A 16,855-nucleotide genomic window follows, 5' to 3' on the forward strand; every position below is an offset into this window, starting at 1 on the left:
AAGAAAAAAAAGAAATGATATAGAGTGTTGTTTCAGACAAGTCAATGGGAGCAAGTGGTCAGCAGGGAATATTATGGTGCTCGGGGGTTTTCTTTTCTTTTCTTTTTCGTTGCAGGTGATACCCAGGTTCGAGTCTTGGGAGAATATGCGGGTGTTTCCCTCAGGGGAGGGATGGCAGCGGCGGGGAATTATAGTGATGGAATATAACGGTCATCTCAGACAGACCGACTAATTCCATCCAAACCATAGTGTAATGTTCAGATTCACTCTTCAACTCGAGAAGAGCCATAGCGTACACAAGTTACTTGTTACGGATATCAGTGAATCACATATCATAATACGTGAAAACCCGGGGTGTTGACACAGTAAAGCATGCTCACTGTTGTACACTCATGCGGCCACATTTATGCCATTGCAAGCAACACATTTGACTAGAGAAAAAAAAGAAAGTCCAATCGAGCAGTAGAGAAATTGTTCGCCCACAAGGTTATCAGAGTCGCACCTTCAGCCACTGGAATGTATTTGTCCACTCGAATATTCCTACTGCTTAACAATCGCCGTGCCAGCATAGTGAGCAGGACACCGAACGAGTGCAGCGAGGAGACAGAGCCACAAGCTGACCCAACAGCCGCCCACAAAATGGCTGACCCCTTCTACGTGTGGTACGTAATCAGGAATCCGCTACTACCAACGTGATACATATATGCGTTTCTTGAAATGTATTGTAAAGTGCACAAGAGCCTCACGCATAACGCCCCCCATCCCCCCCCATCGCACGAATCTAAACGAATTAAACCCGCACAGACAAAGACGCCCACTCAAAACTCGACAAGACCGCTACTAACCAAAGATGCCGTGTGGGTCTCGTCAACCGCAGGTTCCTCACGGGCGGCACAGCCCACAACATGCCCGCCAACACGACCCGCGTAATGCTCATGGCCCGCGAACGCAACGACGCCGCGGCCGCGACCGAGGAGTACGCTACGGCTCGCAAGGGGGCCAAGGCGGAGCTGAAGGCTAGCAAAAAGGAGCTCCAGGCAGAGCTTGAGGCTGCGAGCAAGAAGCTCGACGCTGCTCACAAGGCCGAGTGGGGGAGCAAGCCCAAAGACAAGCGCAAGTGGCTCATTGCCCGACATCAACAGCAGCAACAGCAGCAGCAAGAACAACAGCAACAACAACAACAGGGTATCACCAGCGTGGACGGCAATGAGGCGGCCATGGTGGCGCAGGAAAGTCAGCCGTTCTCCCGGGAGCCGTCAGCAACAACAGCAGCTGATGACGGCATCGTCCCGGAAGGACCTTCAGCCGCAGATCAGAGCGCGACAGAACAAGCATGTCTCGATATGCAGCTGAGCGAGGTTTATGAGCGTGCCACCCGGGCCATGGCAGACTTGCGTGCCATCCTTGACTCTCCAGGAGTTGCCCAGAGATTTACCCAAGCAGGTGCTTGAACCTTAGCGGGCGCGGGAGAAAGAAATGCTTCCGGGCCCAGTCTCGGCAACGTCTCCTGAGCAACCGGTAATGAGAATGCGCACGAATGCTGATTGATTGCCTGGCTGAATTGTCCAGGCAACATGAAACACATATCAAAGAAGAAAATCTCTCCGCTGCTTGCTGGTCTGTCTACTTCCACATGTTCACCGACATGTCAACATGTGAATGGATTAATTATGGCTGGCACATTGAGCTTCTATCCACGAAACCCATAGCTAGCTCCAAGTGCTGATAACAAAAAATCAGCCGCTTCTGTCACGGTGGTAGAGTAGAATGGGACAAGAACTTAGGAACATTGACAATTTTTTTAAAAGTGTACCCTTTTCTCCATAGAACCCAACCATACGCCCAAAAACCATTAAACGAGACGCCCATCAGAACTTAGACCAACACAACCAGCAACCAGTATATACACACAACCTCCCCCGAACGCTCTTCTTGGCTGGGAACCGTAGCATCTAATTGGTGCGACGGTTTGATCATGGCTCCAAAAAAGGCTTCTAATCTGACGCATAATGTGACTCTGAAAGCCGTTGGCCTGATCCTCCTCTTAATCCTTCATTATTGTGTCTTCCTCCAATATCGAGCCCGCAGAATCATGAATACCAAAAACAGGAAAATAAAACTCAGAGGTGCTAACAAAGGTGCAAAAGCATAGGCACCCCATGCCGAAACGGGTAAATAAATCTGACAAACGCGGTAGTGCATCAATGAACAATGCAAATGAAACAAGAATAGAAGAGAGAAATAAAAGATAGAGACCCCTAGAACAGCCCAAAACTGAGGCTTGGGCAGCTTGCCATAATATCAAGCAAAGAAGACGCACACGCTCGACGTCGAACAATTAGTCTTCAGCCTGGAAAACAGATGGCTACAGACGCCATTCGCCGTCGCAATGCCATGTGTGCGAAAACTCCTGCAATGAAATTCAATAAACAGTGGGAAATGAATAGCGAGCGAGGGTCGAGAGAAAAAAAAAGCCGTCTGACGGCGATCGTGGGAGCGAAATGCCCGGTGAATGACACCCAGTTGTCATGGAATAATAGGCCCCGAGAGGCTACTTGATGATACATGAATGGTGTGATGACCTCCGGTGAGTGACATGTAGGTCCAAAACTTCCCATCCAAAGTGTATCCTGGGTAAGTAAGGTGGCAATCTGGCACAGAAGACATGACGAAATGTCGATTTGATGTTCGTAGAGGGATACCTCCTACAGCTGGTCGATAGCTACGTCGGTTTGGTCGATACCAAAGAGATAACCATTCTCCTCGACCCAGTTGCGTGCCAGGATGGATGCTGTAAGGCGAATTAGCGATTGTTCACTGAGCGTGATGTGCGTGATGACATGAGACAGACAACATACCCTTAAAGAACTTCTTGCTGGCATATTTTTTGAAGAATGCCTCGTGAATAACGGGGCGAGAGAGGTAATCAACCATGAGGTTAACAACGGGCTCAACGTCATCCTCGTTGTAACCCGAGTAGTACGAGATAGTCTTGTCCTATACCCGTAGACATGTACTGTTAGTTTCAAAAACAAAACACTCAGGGAGGGGTGCGATGAGGGGAAAAAAAAAATAAAAAATAAAAAAAGACTCGTACCCATTCACCGCGGTCAAGAATAATACGGGAGAGAGCCATGGCGGACGCAGCAACAAGACTTGGGCGGTACTGCAAGAAGCGATGATCGAGAAGGCTGATTTCCATGAGATACTTGCCAATGGTTCTGCACGGAGTGTCATAGTTGTCTGCTTTGGATACCCGACGAAGGAAGTTCATGGGGTTGGGGTAGCTGAGGTCGTAGTTGAGGGTCGAAAGGATGAAGCGCTCGGCGCTGAGGATCTCGCTCTCGCTAAAGCCGTCGTCGGTAACGTGGCGGAAGTTGGTAACGTGGGGTGACATGACTTCCTCGTACTTGGAAGCGATGAACATGGCAGTGATTCCAACAAGCTGCAGGCGGTCTAGCTGCACGACCTTCTCCGAGAGGAAGCGGTCGACAATGTTGACAGCGAGGAACAGTGTTTCCGGCACGAGGTGGAACCGGGTGTGCACCTCAATCAGCCAATCGATGAGGATGCCTCGTGTCTTCCACTCAACGTCATCCTGGTGGTCCATGTAGTTGGGATTGGGCATGGAGCTGAGCTCGAGATTCAACATATAACTGAATATCTCGTCGGCGTACTCGGCTACCATCAGAGGATCGTCATAATCGTCCATGGAAAGATCCACAACGCCGGGAGGCACTTCGCCTGCAAGAAGACGCGGGTCGCGGATGAACTCTCTGGTTGGCTTCAGTTCGGGCTCGACGCACTTGGGTTCCTTCACCAGAGCTGCTCGCTTCGTCTCAACGGCAGCAGGAGCGGCGACACGCGCTTGCTTGCGAGCCGGCTCTCCCTCCAGTGTGGACTCCTCCTTGACATTGTTTGGAGCGGCCTGGGCTGGTGCTTTCCTCTTGGAGAGTGTGCCCCTACCCGACTGCTTCTCGGCGTTGCCGTTTGTAACGTTGGCTGGCTTGCTACCGAGTGCACTTCGCGTCGGCGCCGTACGGGCACTGCTCTTCTGTACCCCGGCTGGGGCAGCAGCCTTCGCGACTGCGCCGGATTTTCCTCCAACTGCTTTCCTTCCAGCATCGACCTTGGTGACATTGCTCACATCTCCAAGAGCATTACGCGTTGTCCTCGTCGTAGGCGCGGGTTTGCCAGCAACCCCCTTCTTTGTTTGCAACTGCTTCGTGGGAAGTGCAAGCTCGTCAACATTGAGGGCGGCGGCTTTGGCCTTGGTCCTAGTCATACGTGTTGACCCGGCATTCTCATCGTTCTCGTTCGAGACCAACTGTCCCCGCGCAGTCCGGGCCTGGAGCCTTTGTTAGCCGAGCCACCCAACGCGACCTGATAATGTGCCCCCAAAAACAGTCGGACTTTCACACTTACTGGGGGCATAGTGGCCGAGGAGAATTTTGATAGTACGAGCTAATCCTATAATTTCGCATGTCTAGTCAGCGGGACCATTTTATCATCCAGACAAGTAGAGGGGATGGGCAGCACGAAGACAAGGAGCGTTTGACTGAGAACTGTTGAACTCAAACGATGCCCCATTTGAAGGCTCGCGTTTTTGTCCGGTATACAAGTCGGTACCCTCCGGGTAATCATGGCCACCATAGGTGGGATGCGTCGACTCCGATGCTCCAGGCGGAGTGTCACGACGCGAAGCCGGTAGGGAAATGAAATGCAAGTTTTTTTTCTGTATGGGTTTTCAAGCAGCGGGATGAGAGAGCAGCCGTACCTTGGCGCGAGAAAAAGGCTCAAAAAAGACGTGTGCGAATCGAGACGCCCTATGATCGCGAGGTTTTTGTCGTTGTTGACGCGAAAATGTAGGAGACGTGCGTCGAGCTGATCACCGGGACAGACAGATGCAGGTCGTGGCGTTAGAATATTAGGCTTGTATCGAAGTGGCCATGCAATTCAATTGACAAGACCTGCAACTTGTGCTCGCCTTGAATTAGGAATGGAATTGTAAAAAGAGGTCGTGAACGCAACTTGAAGTTGATGTTGTCGAGTGGATGTTCTGTTGTTTTTGCTCTGTGGAGTTGGGAGCGTGCTTCGCACCTTAGACGTGCCCGGTGGGGAACCAAACGCCAGTAGACGTGCCAGGCTTGCAAGCTATTCCCTACTACGCTAAGCCCCTTTCGGCGCACGCGGTTGGCGGGGGTACGACTTGGTTGCGACGAGGTACCGTTCTACCTAAACTCAAATTCACAAAAGATGTACCGGAGAAAGATGGATGATTTGTTCGTCGCCTGTAAAGTTAAGTTTTTGAGAAATGCATACACGCAGCTAGAGCCTGTATAGGTGAAAGTAAGTGAGGTTAATGCGAGGATCGCTCACGAGGAAACGCGTCTGAGGTTGTTGAAATATCGACCGGTTTGGACGAGGCTGGTAGGTACCTTGTCTTGTTTTTGTCTGCCAGGTAATCTCATCGAGTGACGATGGTCGTGACGGTGGGTGGGTTGGGGAAAAATCCCCAAGTGGGGGAGGTACCATCTGAACTGGGCTGTTTGGTGCAAAATCGGCACTTTGGACAATGAGCGCTCCACATAAACAGCAGTAACGGCCGAGCAACGGCTGTGTCATTGGCTTGACACGTCAAAATCCCCTGCCTCATTGGGCAACGCCAGTCGCCCGCGTCTCTGCCGCGCCTTTCGTGCCTAGCTCTGGCCCGGCTGAGGCGGAGCTGTGGCAAGCTGTGGCTCGACGCAACGAGAATCCGTGCATTTTGAGGCTGGTGTCGGCCTGCCGGACAAAATTTGACCGATCCCAATACACATCACCCAATTGGGAACAAATGACCCACTTGAGCTTTGCTGCTATCTTGAAATTGTAGTTTTGGCGAGACATGCAACGACTTCGACATAATCTGTAGGTCGGACGGTGCGGGTGCGATTGGACCATCTGTTCAGCTGTCGCACATAGATTGGGCCTGTCTTTTTACATTTTGATCTCTGCCGGAGTCTTTGCACTCTATTTTGACTATTCTCTATTGTTCTCACCCGTCTATGTTGGCGACGCAAAATTCTTCTCGCCCGGATTCGAGGTGTGCGCCAAAACCTGACCTTTGCGCTGCTTTTGAGCGCTTTACTTACGCCGCCATGCTTCAACCGAGGTTGAGGCCTTGGGCCCTTGGTGGCACGCTATCTGCTTGCCAGACGGCCATGCGACAATGTCTTCAGCGCGGCTACGCCATGTCGGTGCAAACGCCGCCCAGGATTGTCACCGAGCCACAGCCGGATGGTTCAGTCCTCACCTTTCAGCAAGAGCCCGGCCTCAGCAAAGCGGAGCCGACTTCGACGCTGATGCGAACCTACAAGCCTCGAACCCCCGGTGTCCGTCACCTGAAGCGACCGATTAACGACCACCTCTGGAAGGGGCGCCCATATCTGCCACTCACCATACCCAAGAAGGGTCAGTCCAAGGGCGGCCGCAACAACACGGGCAGGATCACGGTCCGCCATCGCGGTGGTGGTGCCAAGAGGCGTATACGTACCGTGGACTTTGATCGCAAGGACCCGGGCCCCCAACTGGTCGAACGTATCGAGTATGATCCCGGTCGAAGCGCGCACATCGCCCTGTTGACCCACCAGGAGACCGGCAAGAAGTCGTACATTGTGGCCGCTGAGGGCATGCGGGCTGGTGACATTCTGCAAAGCTACCGCGCTGGTATTCCTCAGGAACTTCTGGACAGTATGGGTGGTTTCATCGACCCTGGTATTCTGGCGTCTAAGACGGCCTTCCGTGGCAACTGCTTGCCGGTGCACCTTATTCCGTCCCAGACCATGATCTACTGTGTAGGGTCAGCGCCGGATAGAGGCGCTGTTTTCTGCCGGAGTGCTGGCACTTACGCCGTCATCGTGGCCAAGGATGAGGAGGTCAAGGCCGACGGTTCCAGGGTCATGACGGGCAAGTATGTGACCATTAGGCTCCAGAGTGGTGAGATTCGCAGAATTAGCAAGGACGCCTGTGCTACCGTTGGAAGGGCGAGCAACCCGATGCACCAATACCGCCAACTTGGTAAAGCTGGAAGGAGTCGATGGTTGAACATCAGACCGACAGTCCGTGGTGTTGCTATGAACGCTAGTAAGTCGGAATGCTCCAGTACCTGTATACCAGGCTCGAGTTCCATGCTGACTTTGCACCTTAGATGACCATCCTCACGGTGGTGGTCGTGGTAAATCCAAGGGTCGGAGACACCCGACGAGTCCCTGGGGCACACTGGTAAGTTTTCTCGTTACGGCATTTACGCAAGTTGCGTAGATAGAGCCTGATGAATCATCCTTTTCTGAAACCTGCCGTGGCAAACGCTAACATATTGCGAACAGGCTAAAGGTGGTTTCAAGACGAGAAGGACGAACAACCCTAACCGCTGGGTTGTTGTTCCTCGTGAGCGCAACATGGGCAAGCGGAGAGCCAAGAAGACTTCCTCTTAATCAGAAAGGGGTGAATCTCTGCAACATTTATTGTACGATACCGTATGCCATGCCTGTATTTTTCCGATACAATGCAGCTTCTCCTGCTCTTGTGTATAGCACTGTAGATATATGCCCAAGTTATAACCGCAATAGGCTTTTTGTTATGGCTGTAATACTTGACTCTTGTCTGTTAATTCAGGTTTGGCTTCTATCAGTCAAGGACAGGCCCTACAAGTGAACTACACTCAAGTTCAAAGGTGTTAACAGGTGGTTGTGGAAGTGAAGGACGGAGCTTATGTAATCCTCATTGTTGCCTAATCCGTCAACCTCTCTTGTTTTAAACGGTCAATCTTCTTCAGCTTGCATATCTTCTCATCCGCAGGCATTTCACCAATTCCCTTTTTTTTTCTTTTTTTTTTTCTTTTCCTTTTCAGCATTGCTGTCACATATTGTGGTCAATTGCGCCTATCACCCAAAATCCAACATCACAAAATACAAAGGACAAGAAAACGCAACCATGGCACAAGACAACAACAGCTCTCAGACCCCCGATGCGTTGATCAAGAGTGTCACAGAGTATGTCGAGAAATACATGTCGCACTATGACGGTTCGCATGACTTCAACCACATAAGACGGGTGCAGGCTCTTGCGCATACCATACTCGCTTCAGAGCGCGAGAGGACAGGCCGGGCCTACGACGAGACGCTCGTCACGCTCGGCGCGCTCCTGCACGACGTCGGCGACAAAAAGTACCTCGAGCCGGGGCAGGACGCGACGACGTTGGTCCGGGACGCGCTGCTCGAGAGGGGCGCGGACGGGGACCTCGCGGCGCGCGTGCAGGACCTTGCCCTGCACGTCTCCTTCTCCAGCGAGAAGAAGGATCCGCAAAAGGTGCTGGACAAGATCGCCGAGCTACCCGAGCTCGCCGTGGTTCAGGACGCCGACAGGCTGGACGCCATCGGCGCCGTGGGCGTCGCTCGGTGCATGGCGTTCACGGGCGCCAAGGGTGGGACTCTGGAGAACGCGATTGAGCACTTTGTGGAGAAGTTGGAGCTGTTGGAGGGCGTGATGAAGACGGAGACCGGGAGAGAGATGGCTCGCGTTAGGACACTGCGGATCAAGGAGTTTAGAGGATGGTGGGAAGAAGAGGTTCGGCTTGTAGGCAGCAGTTAGACTGGATCTATAGTGAAGCAGACCCTGTTGATTTTTGTTTTTTGTCGTGGGCCAGTCTTGAGGTTTTATGTTGGTCATGATGATGCCTAAAGTCTGACTCGTCCGATCTCTACCATTGGAGATGGCCATCCCCCATTCCATCGAAATCAAGTTGCAGTTGGCACAACCGACATCAACACCAAATTTAACAATTTCCTGTCGTATTTTGTCAGTACGTATTTCACCATTTCTCCTTTCTGTTCTCGCTTGTTTTTATTTATTTACTTTCCCTCACTTCGCTATTGCCCGGATTCTTGTCTCCACCGATAGCTCCGAGCCCCTCCGTGCCGGCTCATCTGCCCGATACGACGGTGCGGTGCGGGGACCCCGCTGCAGCGAAGTTCGAAAAAAATTTTCAGGGGTCCGAACGTTGGTGCTTTGAGGAATAGGTCTCGGCAACCACTCAGGCCTGCAAACACAGTTATTTATCGGGAAATGGGTGCGGGACCTGTCACGAAAATCTTAGCCTGTCCATGTCCTCCGACGTCCGAGCCGACTTGCTGGTGAAGAATAAATCCCAGAAAGCTGCCTCTATTCAGCGTCTCGAGGAAACCATAACATAACGGTGGACCTTGAAAGCCGTTGTACTGTTATATCCTAGAGGCGGCAGAAGGCGGTCGCAGCAGTTGTAGTTGTACGGACTCCATTACACGCTCGATTCGTTTGTGTCCTCGAAAATGGCACCAAATCCGGAAGCCAATCCGGAAAAGCCCAGAAATGAAACAGAAAATATCACCCCTGCGACGGTGGCTCCTAGCGACGGCAAGCATGAAGGAATACTCTGTGACGCAGGCGTGGCACAGGATGGTAGCCCACCACCAGTTTCCCCCGCGCGCACCATTGCCATCATTGCATCCCTCATGCTGGGGGTTTTCCTGTACGCCATCGACCTGACCATACTCGCCAATGCCGTGCCGGCCATCACGTCGGAATTCCAGAGCCTGTCGCACGTCCCCTGGTACGGCAGCGCCTTCTTCCTGACCACGGCGCCGCTGCAGTCGGCGTACGGCAAGATCTACGCCCACTTTGACCACAAGTGGACGTTTCTGGGCTCCGTCGCCATCTTCGAGGCCGGAAACCTCGTCGCCGGGCTTGCAGTCAACAGCCCCATGCTGATCGTGGGGAGGGCGTTGGCCGGCATAGGTGGAGGAGGCATCATCACGGGCGCCTTCACAATCATTGTCACCGTCGCGTCGCCCCGGAGGATCCCACTCTGCCTTTCTACGTTGAGCGCCACATTTGGCATTGCCAGTGTCGTGGGCCCCCTGCTAGGAGGCATTTTCACCACCGAGGTGTCGTGGCGGTGGTGCTTTTTCATCAACCTGCCCATTGGGGTCGTTGCCGCGGCAGTTATCATGTTCGTTTACAAGACGCCAAAATTCCAGGGCTCTCAGTTCGACGCGTTGCCGCTTAAGGAAAAGATTATGCAGATTGATCCAGCAGGTATAGTCTTGGTCATCGTCGGCACGGGATGCTTCACGCTCGCTCTGCAGCTCGGTAGCGAGTCTGGAAATTACCGCCAAGCCGGAGTCATCGGATCTATGGTGGCTTTCGTGGTCATTCTCGTGCTATTCATACTCTGGGAGTGGCGTCTAGGGGATCGTGCCATGATCCAATACCGCCTCCTCAAGAACGTCCTGGTGGCAGGCAACATCGCCGTCAACTTCTTCGTCGCCACTGCCTACTTTCCCCTCCTATATACTCTTCCGATATACATGCAGTCCATCAAGGATGCGTCCGCGTCCACGAGCGGGATCTGGAGCATTCCGCTGATTTTGGGCATCTCGGTGTTCATCATCGTCTCGGGGACAGCCATGCCGCGCATCCCCTGGCCTGTATGGATCCTCGTGGGTCCGCTTATAATGACTGCCGGTGCGGCGTGTCTCTATACCCTGACAACCGACAGCTCTGTTGCGCGTTTGCTGGGCTACCAGGTGCTCACGGGTGCAGGTATCGGCCTGGTGCTACAGGTGCCTGTTGCTGCAAACCAAGGCTTGGTTGCGGCCGTCGACAAGCCGTCCGTGATTGGTATGACACTTTTCTTCGAGACCATCGGAAGTGTTATCTTCATGCCTGCCGTACAAGCGTCTTTTGTAGACAGGCTCGTTGAATCAGTGTCTTCGTCGGCTCATTTGGCCGCATCAGGGATCACGCCCTGGAAGGTTCTGGAAGCCGGGGCCATCGGCATCAGACGTCACTTCCCCGAAAATGCGGATGCAGTCTTGGCATGTTACATGGACGGCATGAAGGTGGCGCTGTTACTGGAGCTGATATGTGCCCTAGTTACGGTATTTGTAGCATGTATTGTTGTAACATCATATCTGATACAGAGGCATTGGAAAAAAAAAAAAAATCAACAAGAGAAACACTGGGGGACGCCTAAGCCAAGCGCTTAGCTAGGTATTAGCTAATATATTTTTATTACGTACCTATTTTATCACAAAATGAATAATATCGTGCGGGTCGTGAGAAGAGTCCACCCCAGTGCCAGAACACCGCCTTGTATATTAACGACATAGTGACCGCTGCGCAGCATATAACGTCTGACTCGGGATACCATACCAAATTTTCTGATAAATTGCAAAAAGAGGCGCAGCGAACAAGCCTTGGCCTCTGACGCGGCTCGTAGTAGATTGATTGGCGACCTCGTAGTCTCGTAACAGACCAAGGAATTCTCGACAGCATGTGGTGGATTGCTCGGGCGCGCGGGTCGAGGATACGAATACTTGACTTCCATGGCCATCTCGGGATCGGACCATGCGTCCGCAACGCATAGGTAACCCTCCTCCGCGGAGAAACATTGTAGAAGCCGCTCAATCGTTCGGCAGCCAGTCTTTTTTTTTTTTGTTGTTGTTGTTGTTCCTGTGATTTTGTACGATGATGTACTGTTGTACTATGAAGTTCCCGTTCGTCGACGCATCAAGCTTTTCTTGGAGATCGGGCCGTCGAACATTGGAATTTATCGGAAAGCGATCCGGAGCGACCATGTGCAATTCATCACATAATTACGATCAGACCTGGGATATTACCATGAATACATTATTAATCCCAAGGACACCCATTCTCGACTGTCCTATTTGCCAGATCGACCTAAGTTGATAGAAAAAGGATCAACTTTATCGAAACCCATCGCATCTACCGCTAGCCAGGATGGCGTGTCTGATCAGCAAACGAAACCTCAATTGGCCTGGACGTCAACGGCCGGCGACTGGAAATCCTGATGCGGTCAACAAACGGCCACGAGGGTACGCATGCCATGGTAGGACAAGGGGCTCCTGGCAACCAGTGCAGATTTAACTTCTGTCAGGCATGTCAGGTTGAAGAAGAGAGTGCAGAAGCTGTCAGGGAACGATGCTACAGATGGCGACGAGGTGGCCGTTGTGGAGAAGAATGACGACGACTCATGGGCGCAGTGTCCACAGCCGAGAAGCATTTAAAAACATGGTCAAAATTATTTACGATGTGATATAAAAAAAGCAAAATAAAAACTGTCACTCATCAACCCCATGCTTGTCAAAAAGAAGTTTAATTTAGTCCAGATATATACATATGGTGAGCTGAAATTCCTGGGGAAGATGCTTCTACGATGTAGCCTTTGATAGAACATACCTATGTATAATTAACAATAGCGGAACTTTCCGACAATAGTAAGTACTATTTATTCTACACGTGCTGCTGCTTCGTAATATTATATGTGCGACCCATTCGTTTTTCGATTGAGGAACTAATGTCAGTTGGGTATCCGAATCCAATATTAGCTTACAAAATAATTGCTACGTACGTGCATCTCTCTCGACGGCCTGTTTTTTTTCTTCCTCTTTGCTCTACTTGATGTCGATTACCCGCCTGTGAGCCTGATTCTAGAAAACACTAAAGGACCCCAGCATCGGCCAGGCAGTTAATAGTTGCCGAGCTCAATATAGATTTTGTGATTAGCGCAGCTTCCGCCCTGCCAAAGGGAAATCGCTTGACAAATATTGTCTGTTGTGGAGAGCCAAGAGAGCCGTTGCAGCAAAGAGTTGGAAACTAGACAAGGGCCTGCGTTTTGCCCAGCCCGGAAATCGTCCTGCTCAGCCTCGCTTGGCAGCAGCACACTCCAAGTGGGGCCGCATGCATCTTGCCTCCCCTGGACCAAGAATGCGGTCGGCGCCTCTTCGTCAGCAACCAGCCAGCGCGTTACTCCGCCATGATGCCGTATACAGTAAGTTGGTTGATAGACAACAACCAGAGTTTGAAAAAGACGGCGTAGCTGGTGATGGGCGAAAATCAGGCCTTGTTTTGGTCGTGGACATTAAACTCTAATCCACCCCATAATTAGTTGTGAACAGGCACGTGAGCAGGGAGGCAGCCGAATGGGGACAAAGCCAATCAAGGGTGATCAATCAGCAGGGCAGATTGTTCTTACAGAGAAACGTTGATTTTTATTTGCCAGCCCAGAGTTTCATTGAAACCATTGCCAATGCCGAAGGACAAGAATAGGTACGGCCGCCCTGCGTCAACCCGAATGCAGTCAAGGTTCGCAATAATTTGACACGTTAGGCCTTTTTCTGGATCAATTCATAACCAAAAATGCCTACCATAAATTGTGTCCGCGCAAGCACGACTGCATGGGTGGGCCTTGTCGTCTTCAACAGACAACTCTGAATAACAGCAGAAGTTTGGTTTTTTTTTTTTTTTTTTTTTTGGGTGTGGGGATATGGAAATGGCAATCCCGATCTCAAGGGCTCGCTGAGTATTTAATAGAATGGGGCTACGAGTCACACACTTGACTGATTACTGGACCAGTTCATGTACCTAGATCAAGACAACCTTGGGAGCTTGGGTGCTGTTAAGCATCGGATGAACGAAAGTCGCGTAGTAAGTTATCCGAATTCAAACCGCACTACCGTTCCTGCCTGGCGGTTTCTATTGGGGTTGGTACCTAATCGTGGGTGTCTGCTTACTCTTGCCACGGCCAGAGGCACTTTCCGTTCTGTCCCGTAGGTTCAGGGTCCATCTGAAATTCCGCGTCGAAGCGCGAATGTTAGCGCCAAGTGTGTCAGGAGTAAGCCCCACCAAGACCAAAACCCACACACACCCCAGCCAAGGAGGTCCTGGCCTTGTGTCGTGTGTTTGCTCCTTTGCTCAAGGGCGAGCGCCTGCGGGTAATACTACCAAATTGCCAAATGCAGTACTGATTGATCAGTTAGAACTTAGAACCCTACACCTCTCTTTTGACTTTCTGTCATCACTCCATTGCAACAAGACCTCGAAGCCAATCTTGTGCGTCCAAGTCGGCATCGATCGCCCAAAAGTCACCTTGCCATCCCAGTACCCACCAGCCACCAGTGTGCGCCCCCCATCTCTGGTTGTTCTTTTCCACTTGATGCGACAGCCCAGAAGAGACTAAGCCTGCTAGCAACCCACTACTGGGCCATTCTGTAATCCAAGGCATCCACCTACCGCACAGGCTAATACTCGCCAGTCATCCGCCCTTCAACCGATCTGATCTCTCAACTTTTTAGCATCTCGGGCCAGCCGACTTACCTCCCTACCGCACTTTAACTAAACTCACCCAAGACTCCCGGCCGCTCCACCTACGAACCCAACAACCTCTCATCCTCCATCAGCGCTCCCGACTGATGCTAGGGAATACCGTTCGTGACTCCACGACAAATTTTCCACTGATAGACGCCAACGGCAACCGTTTCGACTCAGCCAGCACCACGCATTCATATACAAAAATGGAGGATATCAGAGGGCCGCCAGGCCGCCATAAGAGCATGTCAATGTTGCTCGTATCTTCGTATGCCTTCGACTGGGTGATATTACTGGTTGTCGCCGGCATTGGCGGCTGGCTTGGGATTATGTCGCCCAACCACCGCCCGTTTCAACTCGAGAATCACAACATCTCGTGAGTATCTTTTGTCTTCTATAATTGCTCTGCCAATCATACTTGTTGATGTATGAAGTCTCTGTGTGCCAGTCAAACTCTAACCGCTGCTTGTATCGTCCAGATTCCCTTTCACAGAAAAGGAAACCGTGCCTATGGTTTTGGCGGCGATACTGAACACGGGCTTACCGATCGTTATTGTTACTTTCATCGCTCTCGTCTTTGTTCCCGGCTCGACTGTACCACCTGGAACCCCCAAGAGCCTGATATGGAGGAGGAAACTATGGGAGCTTCACACCGGCTTGCTGGGCCTGGCTTTGTCGGTGGTGGGCGCCTGGTTCGTGACCAACGCCATGAAGAACATGTTCGGAAAGCCACGCCCCGATTTGATTGCCCGCTGCCAGCCCGACCTCGAGAACGTCGCCAAGTATGTCGTTGGAGGCATTGCCAACACTACTAGCAACGGCCAGCTCGTTAGCCACAAGATATGCCAGAACCCAGACGCCGCGCAGCTTGAGGACGGCTTCCGATCTTTCCCAAGCGGACACGCGTCCTCCTCATCGGCAGGCCTGCTGTACCTGTCGCTCTTTATAGCTTCTAAGTTCGCGATCACCATTCCATTCCTCGCGCCCAGCAGTTACTCGAATGTGAGCTCATTCAGTGCCTTCCCGTCCCGCATCCAACGTACCGGCGCCGGCTCAGAGAGCTATGAGATGGTCGACCGCTCGAATGGCGGCTCGCCCTCCGACGATATCTCCCGTCCCAATGACCCAAGCGCGGCCAGACGTCTGGCTTCGCATTCGCGTGCCGTCGCTGCTGTCCGTCTTCAGGCCGCTGCGCCCCCGCTTTACCTGCTCTTGATCGCGTGCCTTCCCACCTTTGGTGCCATCTTTATCGCTGGATCTCGCTGGTTCGACTACCGCCATCACGCCTTCGATATTATCACCGGCTTCCTCATTGGCGTTATAACGGCCGTATTCGCCTTCCGCTACTACCACCTGCCTATTCGCCAAGGTGCCGGCTGGGCGTGGGGACCTAGAAGCCAGGATAAGGCCTACTGGGCTGGAGTCGGGAGCTATAGCTACGCGACTAGTAAGAATGATTGGGCACGTGCTGGTGAAGAGGATGAGGCCAGCGTGGAGGCTACTGCCCAGGCGACGGACTACGAGAGCGTGAGGCGCCAGCACATTGGTGTTGCTTCCAGTGTAAACAACGGCCCCGTTAAAAGAGCTTACGACAACACAAGTATAAACTCGTCCAGACCATCACCGCCTAACGCGAATCAGTTCGATTTTACCAACAGGGTCTAGTTAGACGCCAAAGTCTGGGGTTTCAACTGAGATGATACCCAATCGACTCAAAGGTTCCCAAATCTTAGGACCAGTTTTTGAAGAAAAAGAAAGAACTATCAGCAAACTTTTTATGAAGGGTCTTATTATTTGTATTATGAAAAAAAGCATTTTCATTGCTTTTATGAAACGCAGGGACGACCTTGTCTAATACCCATGTTACGAATATGGGGGGGTTTACAACCTTGTGGCTAGAGCTCTCCTAAAGGCTCATTTTCTACAGGTTTGTTCATAAGGATTTCCTGTTGTAAGAGATTTGGATGATGGGGTTAACAGTCTTTTTTTTCTTCTTTTTTTTTTTTTTTTTTTCTATATTTTCATTCCGGCGTTCTAATACGTTCAGTTTCTCATCTCGTCACATGATGCTGTGTTTCTTTCTTGATCTAGCAATGCGATTTTCATATTTGTTCAACCACTACTTCACTTGCATCATTACTAGACTAGACATATCAAAACCGGAAAAACAACATGTATCGGGTAGAATGTCGCAGAACATTGGTGGCCTGCCCTCTTAACCCTCGGGGCGCCAAATTCGTTGTGTCTGTACCGCAAAGGGGAGAATGAATAAGTTCAGACACCCAGTAATACAAAGAAAAAGAACTTATACTTCCACTGCCTTGAGAAAAAAAAAGTTTTTATTGAACTCGACGCCAGCCTGACAGACTGCTTATAAAACTGCCATCTCACGAACCCAAGATCGGGCGATCCTTTCTTGGACCGGATTACTGATTGATCACCGGTGCGCGCACTTGCCTCGTCCGAGCGCTCGTTGATCCCAAAAGTAACCCAGCCAAGTCCTTTGTGAGGGTGGCCAAGTTATCCCCCTGTTTCAGGGAAGAATAAGAAGAACATGCAAACCTCTCCTATTACTATCAGATCACCCAAACACATTCTTGGTTTCCGTGGAGGGGGTTGATGGGGNNATTTCTGCACAACATTTGTCCAGAAGGAATCAAGAAAGATG

At 51.4% G+C, this 16,855-nt stretch overlaps 7 protein-coding genes across 7 annotated transcripts; 6 read left to right on the forward strand and 1 right to left on the reverse strand.

Moving 5' to 3' along the window:
- Nucleotides 1-463: 463 nt before the first annotated feature.
- Nucleotides 464-1,451, forward strand: PpBr36_05132 (uncharacterized protein; the record flags this gene model as incomplete). Its single annotated transcript, XM_029892290.1, has 2 exons — nucleotides 464-659; nucleotides 878-1,451. The coding sequence occupies exons 1-2, from the start codon at nucleotides 517-519 to the stop codon at nucleotides 1,449-1,451; spliced, it is 717 nt and encodes a 238-aa protein (XP_029749486.1). The 5' UTR covers nucleotides 464-516.
- A 1,254-nt stretch (nucleotides 1,452-2,705) lies between these two features.
- On the reverse strand, nucleotides 2,706-4,434 carry PpBr36_05133 (uncharacterized protein; the record flags this gene model as incomplete). Its single annotated transcript, XM_029892291.1, has 4 exons — nucleotides 2,706-2,791; nucleotides 2,859-2,997; nucleotides 3,098-4,348; nucleotides 4,426-4,434. The coding sequence occupies 4 exons, from the start codon at nucleotides 4,432-4,434 to the stop codon at nucleotides 2,706-2,708; spliced, it is 1,485 nt and encodes a 494-aa protein (XP_029749485.1).
- A 1,613-nt stretch (nucleotides 4,435-6,047) lies between these two features.
- On the forward strand, nucleotides 6,048-7,475 carry PpBr36_05134 (uncharacterized protein; the record flags this gene model as incomplete). Its single annotated transcript, XM_029892292.1, has 3 exons — nucleotides 6,048-7,125; nucleotides 7,190-7,263; nucleotides 7,368-7,475. The coding sequence occupies 3 exons, from the start codon at nucleotides 6,048-6,050 to the stop codon at nucleotides 7,473-7,475; spliced, it is 1,260 nt and encodes a 419-aa protein (XP_029749480.1).
- Nucleotides 7,476-7,974: 499 nt separating this feature from the next.
- On the forward strand, nucleotides 7,975-8,631 carry PpBr36_05135 (uncharacterized protein; the record flags this gene model as incomplete). The annotated part of the gene is made up of 1 exon (XM_029892293.1): nucleotides 7,975-8,631. The coding sequence occupies one exon, from the start codon at nucleotides 7,975-7,977 to the stop codon at nucleotides 8,629-8,631; it is 657 nt and encodes a 218-aa protein (XP_029749479.1).
- A 716-nt stretch (nucleotides 8,632-9,347) lies between these two features.
- On the forward strand, nucleotides 9,348-11,070 carry PpBr36_05136 (uncharacterized protein; the record flags this gene model as incomplete). Its single annotated transcript, XM_029892294.1, has 2 exons — nucleotides 9,348-10,958; nucleotides 11,032-11,070. 2 exons carry the CDS (start codon nucleotides 9,348-9,350, stop codon nucleotides 11,068-11,070), a joined length of 1,650 nt encoding a protein of 549 aa, XP_029749482.1.
- A 750-nt stretch (nucleotides 11,071-11,820) lies between these two features.
- Nucleotides 11,821-12,107, forward strand: PpBr36_05137 (uncharacterized protein; the record flags this gene model as incomplete). The annotated part of the gene is made up of 2 exons (XM_029892295.1): nucleotides 11,821-11,915; nucleotides 11,978-12,107. The coding sequence occupies 2 exons, from the start codon at nucleotides 11,821-11,823 to the stop codon at nucleotides 12,105-12,107; spliced, it is 225 nt and encodes a 74-aa protein (XP_029749481.1).
- Nucleotides 12,108-14,291: 2,184 nt separating this feature from the next.
- Nucleotides 14,292-15,852, forward strand: PpBr36_05138 (uncharacterized protein; the record flags this gene model as incomplete). The annotated part of the gene is made up of 2 exons (XM_029892296.1): nucleotides 14,292-14,563; nucleotides 14,667-15,852. 2 exons carry the CDS (start codon nucleotides 14,292-14,294, stop codon nucleotides 15,850-15,852), a joined length of 1,458 nt encoding a protein of 485 aa, XP_029749488.1.
- Between the last annotated feature and the right edge of the window lie 1,003 nt (nucleotides 15,853-16,855).

Source organism: Pyricularia pennisetigena, chromosome 6 (genome assembly GCF_004337985.1).
Source record: "Pyricularia pennisetigena strain Br36 chromosome 6, whole genome shotgun sequence".
Lineage (NCBI taxonomy): Eukaryota > Fungi > Ascomycota > Sordariomycetes > Magnaporthales > Pyriculariaceae > Pyricularia > Pyricularia pennisetigena.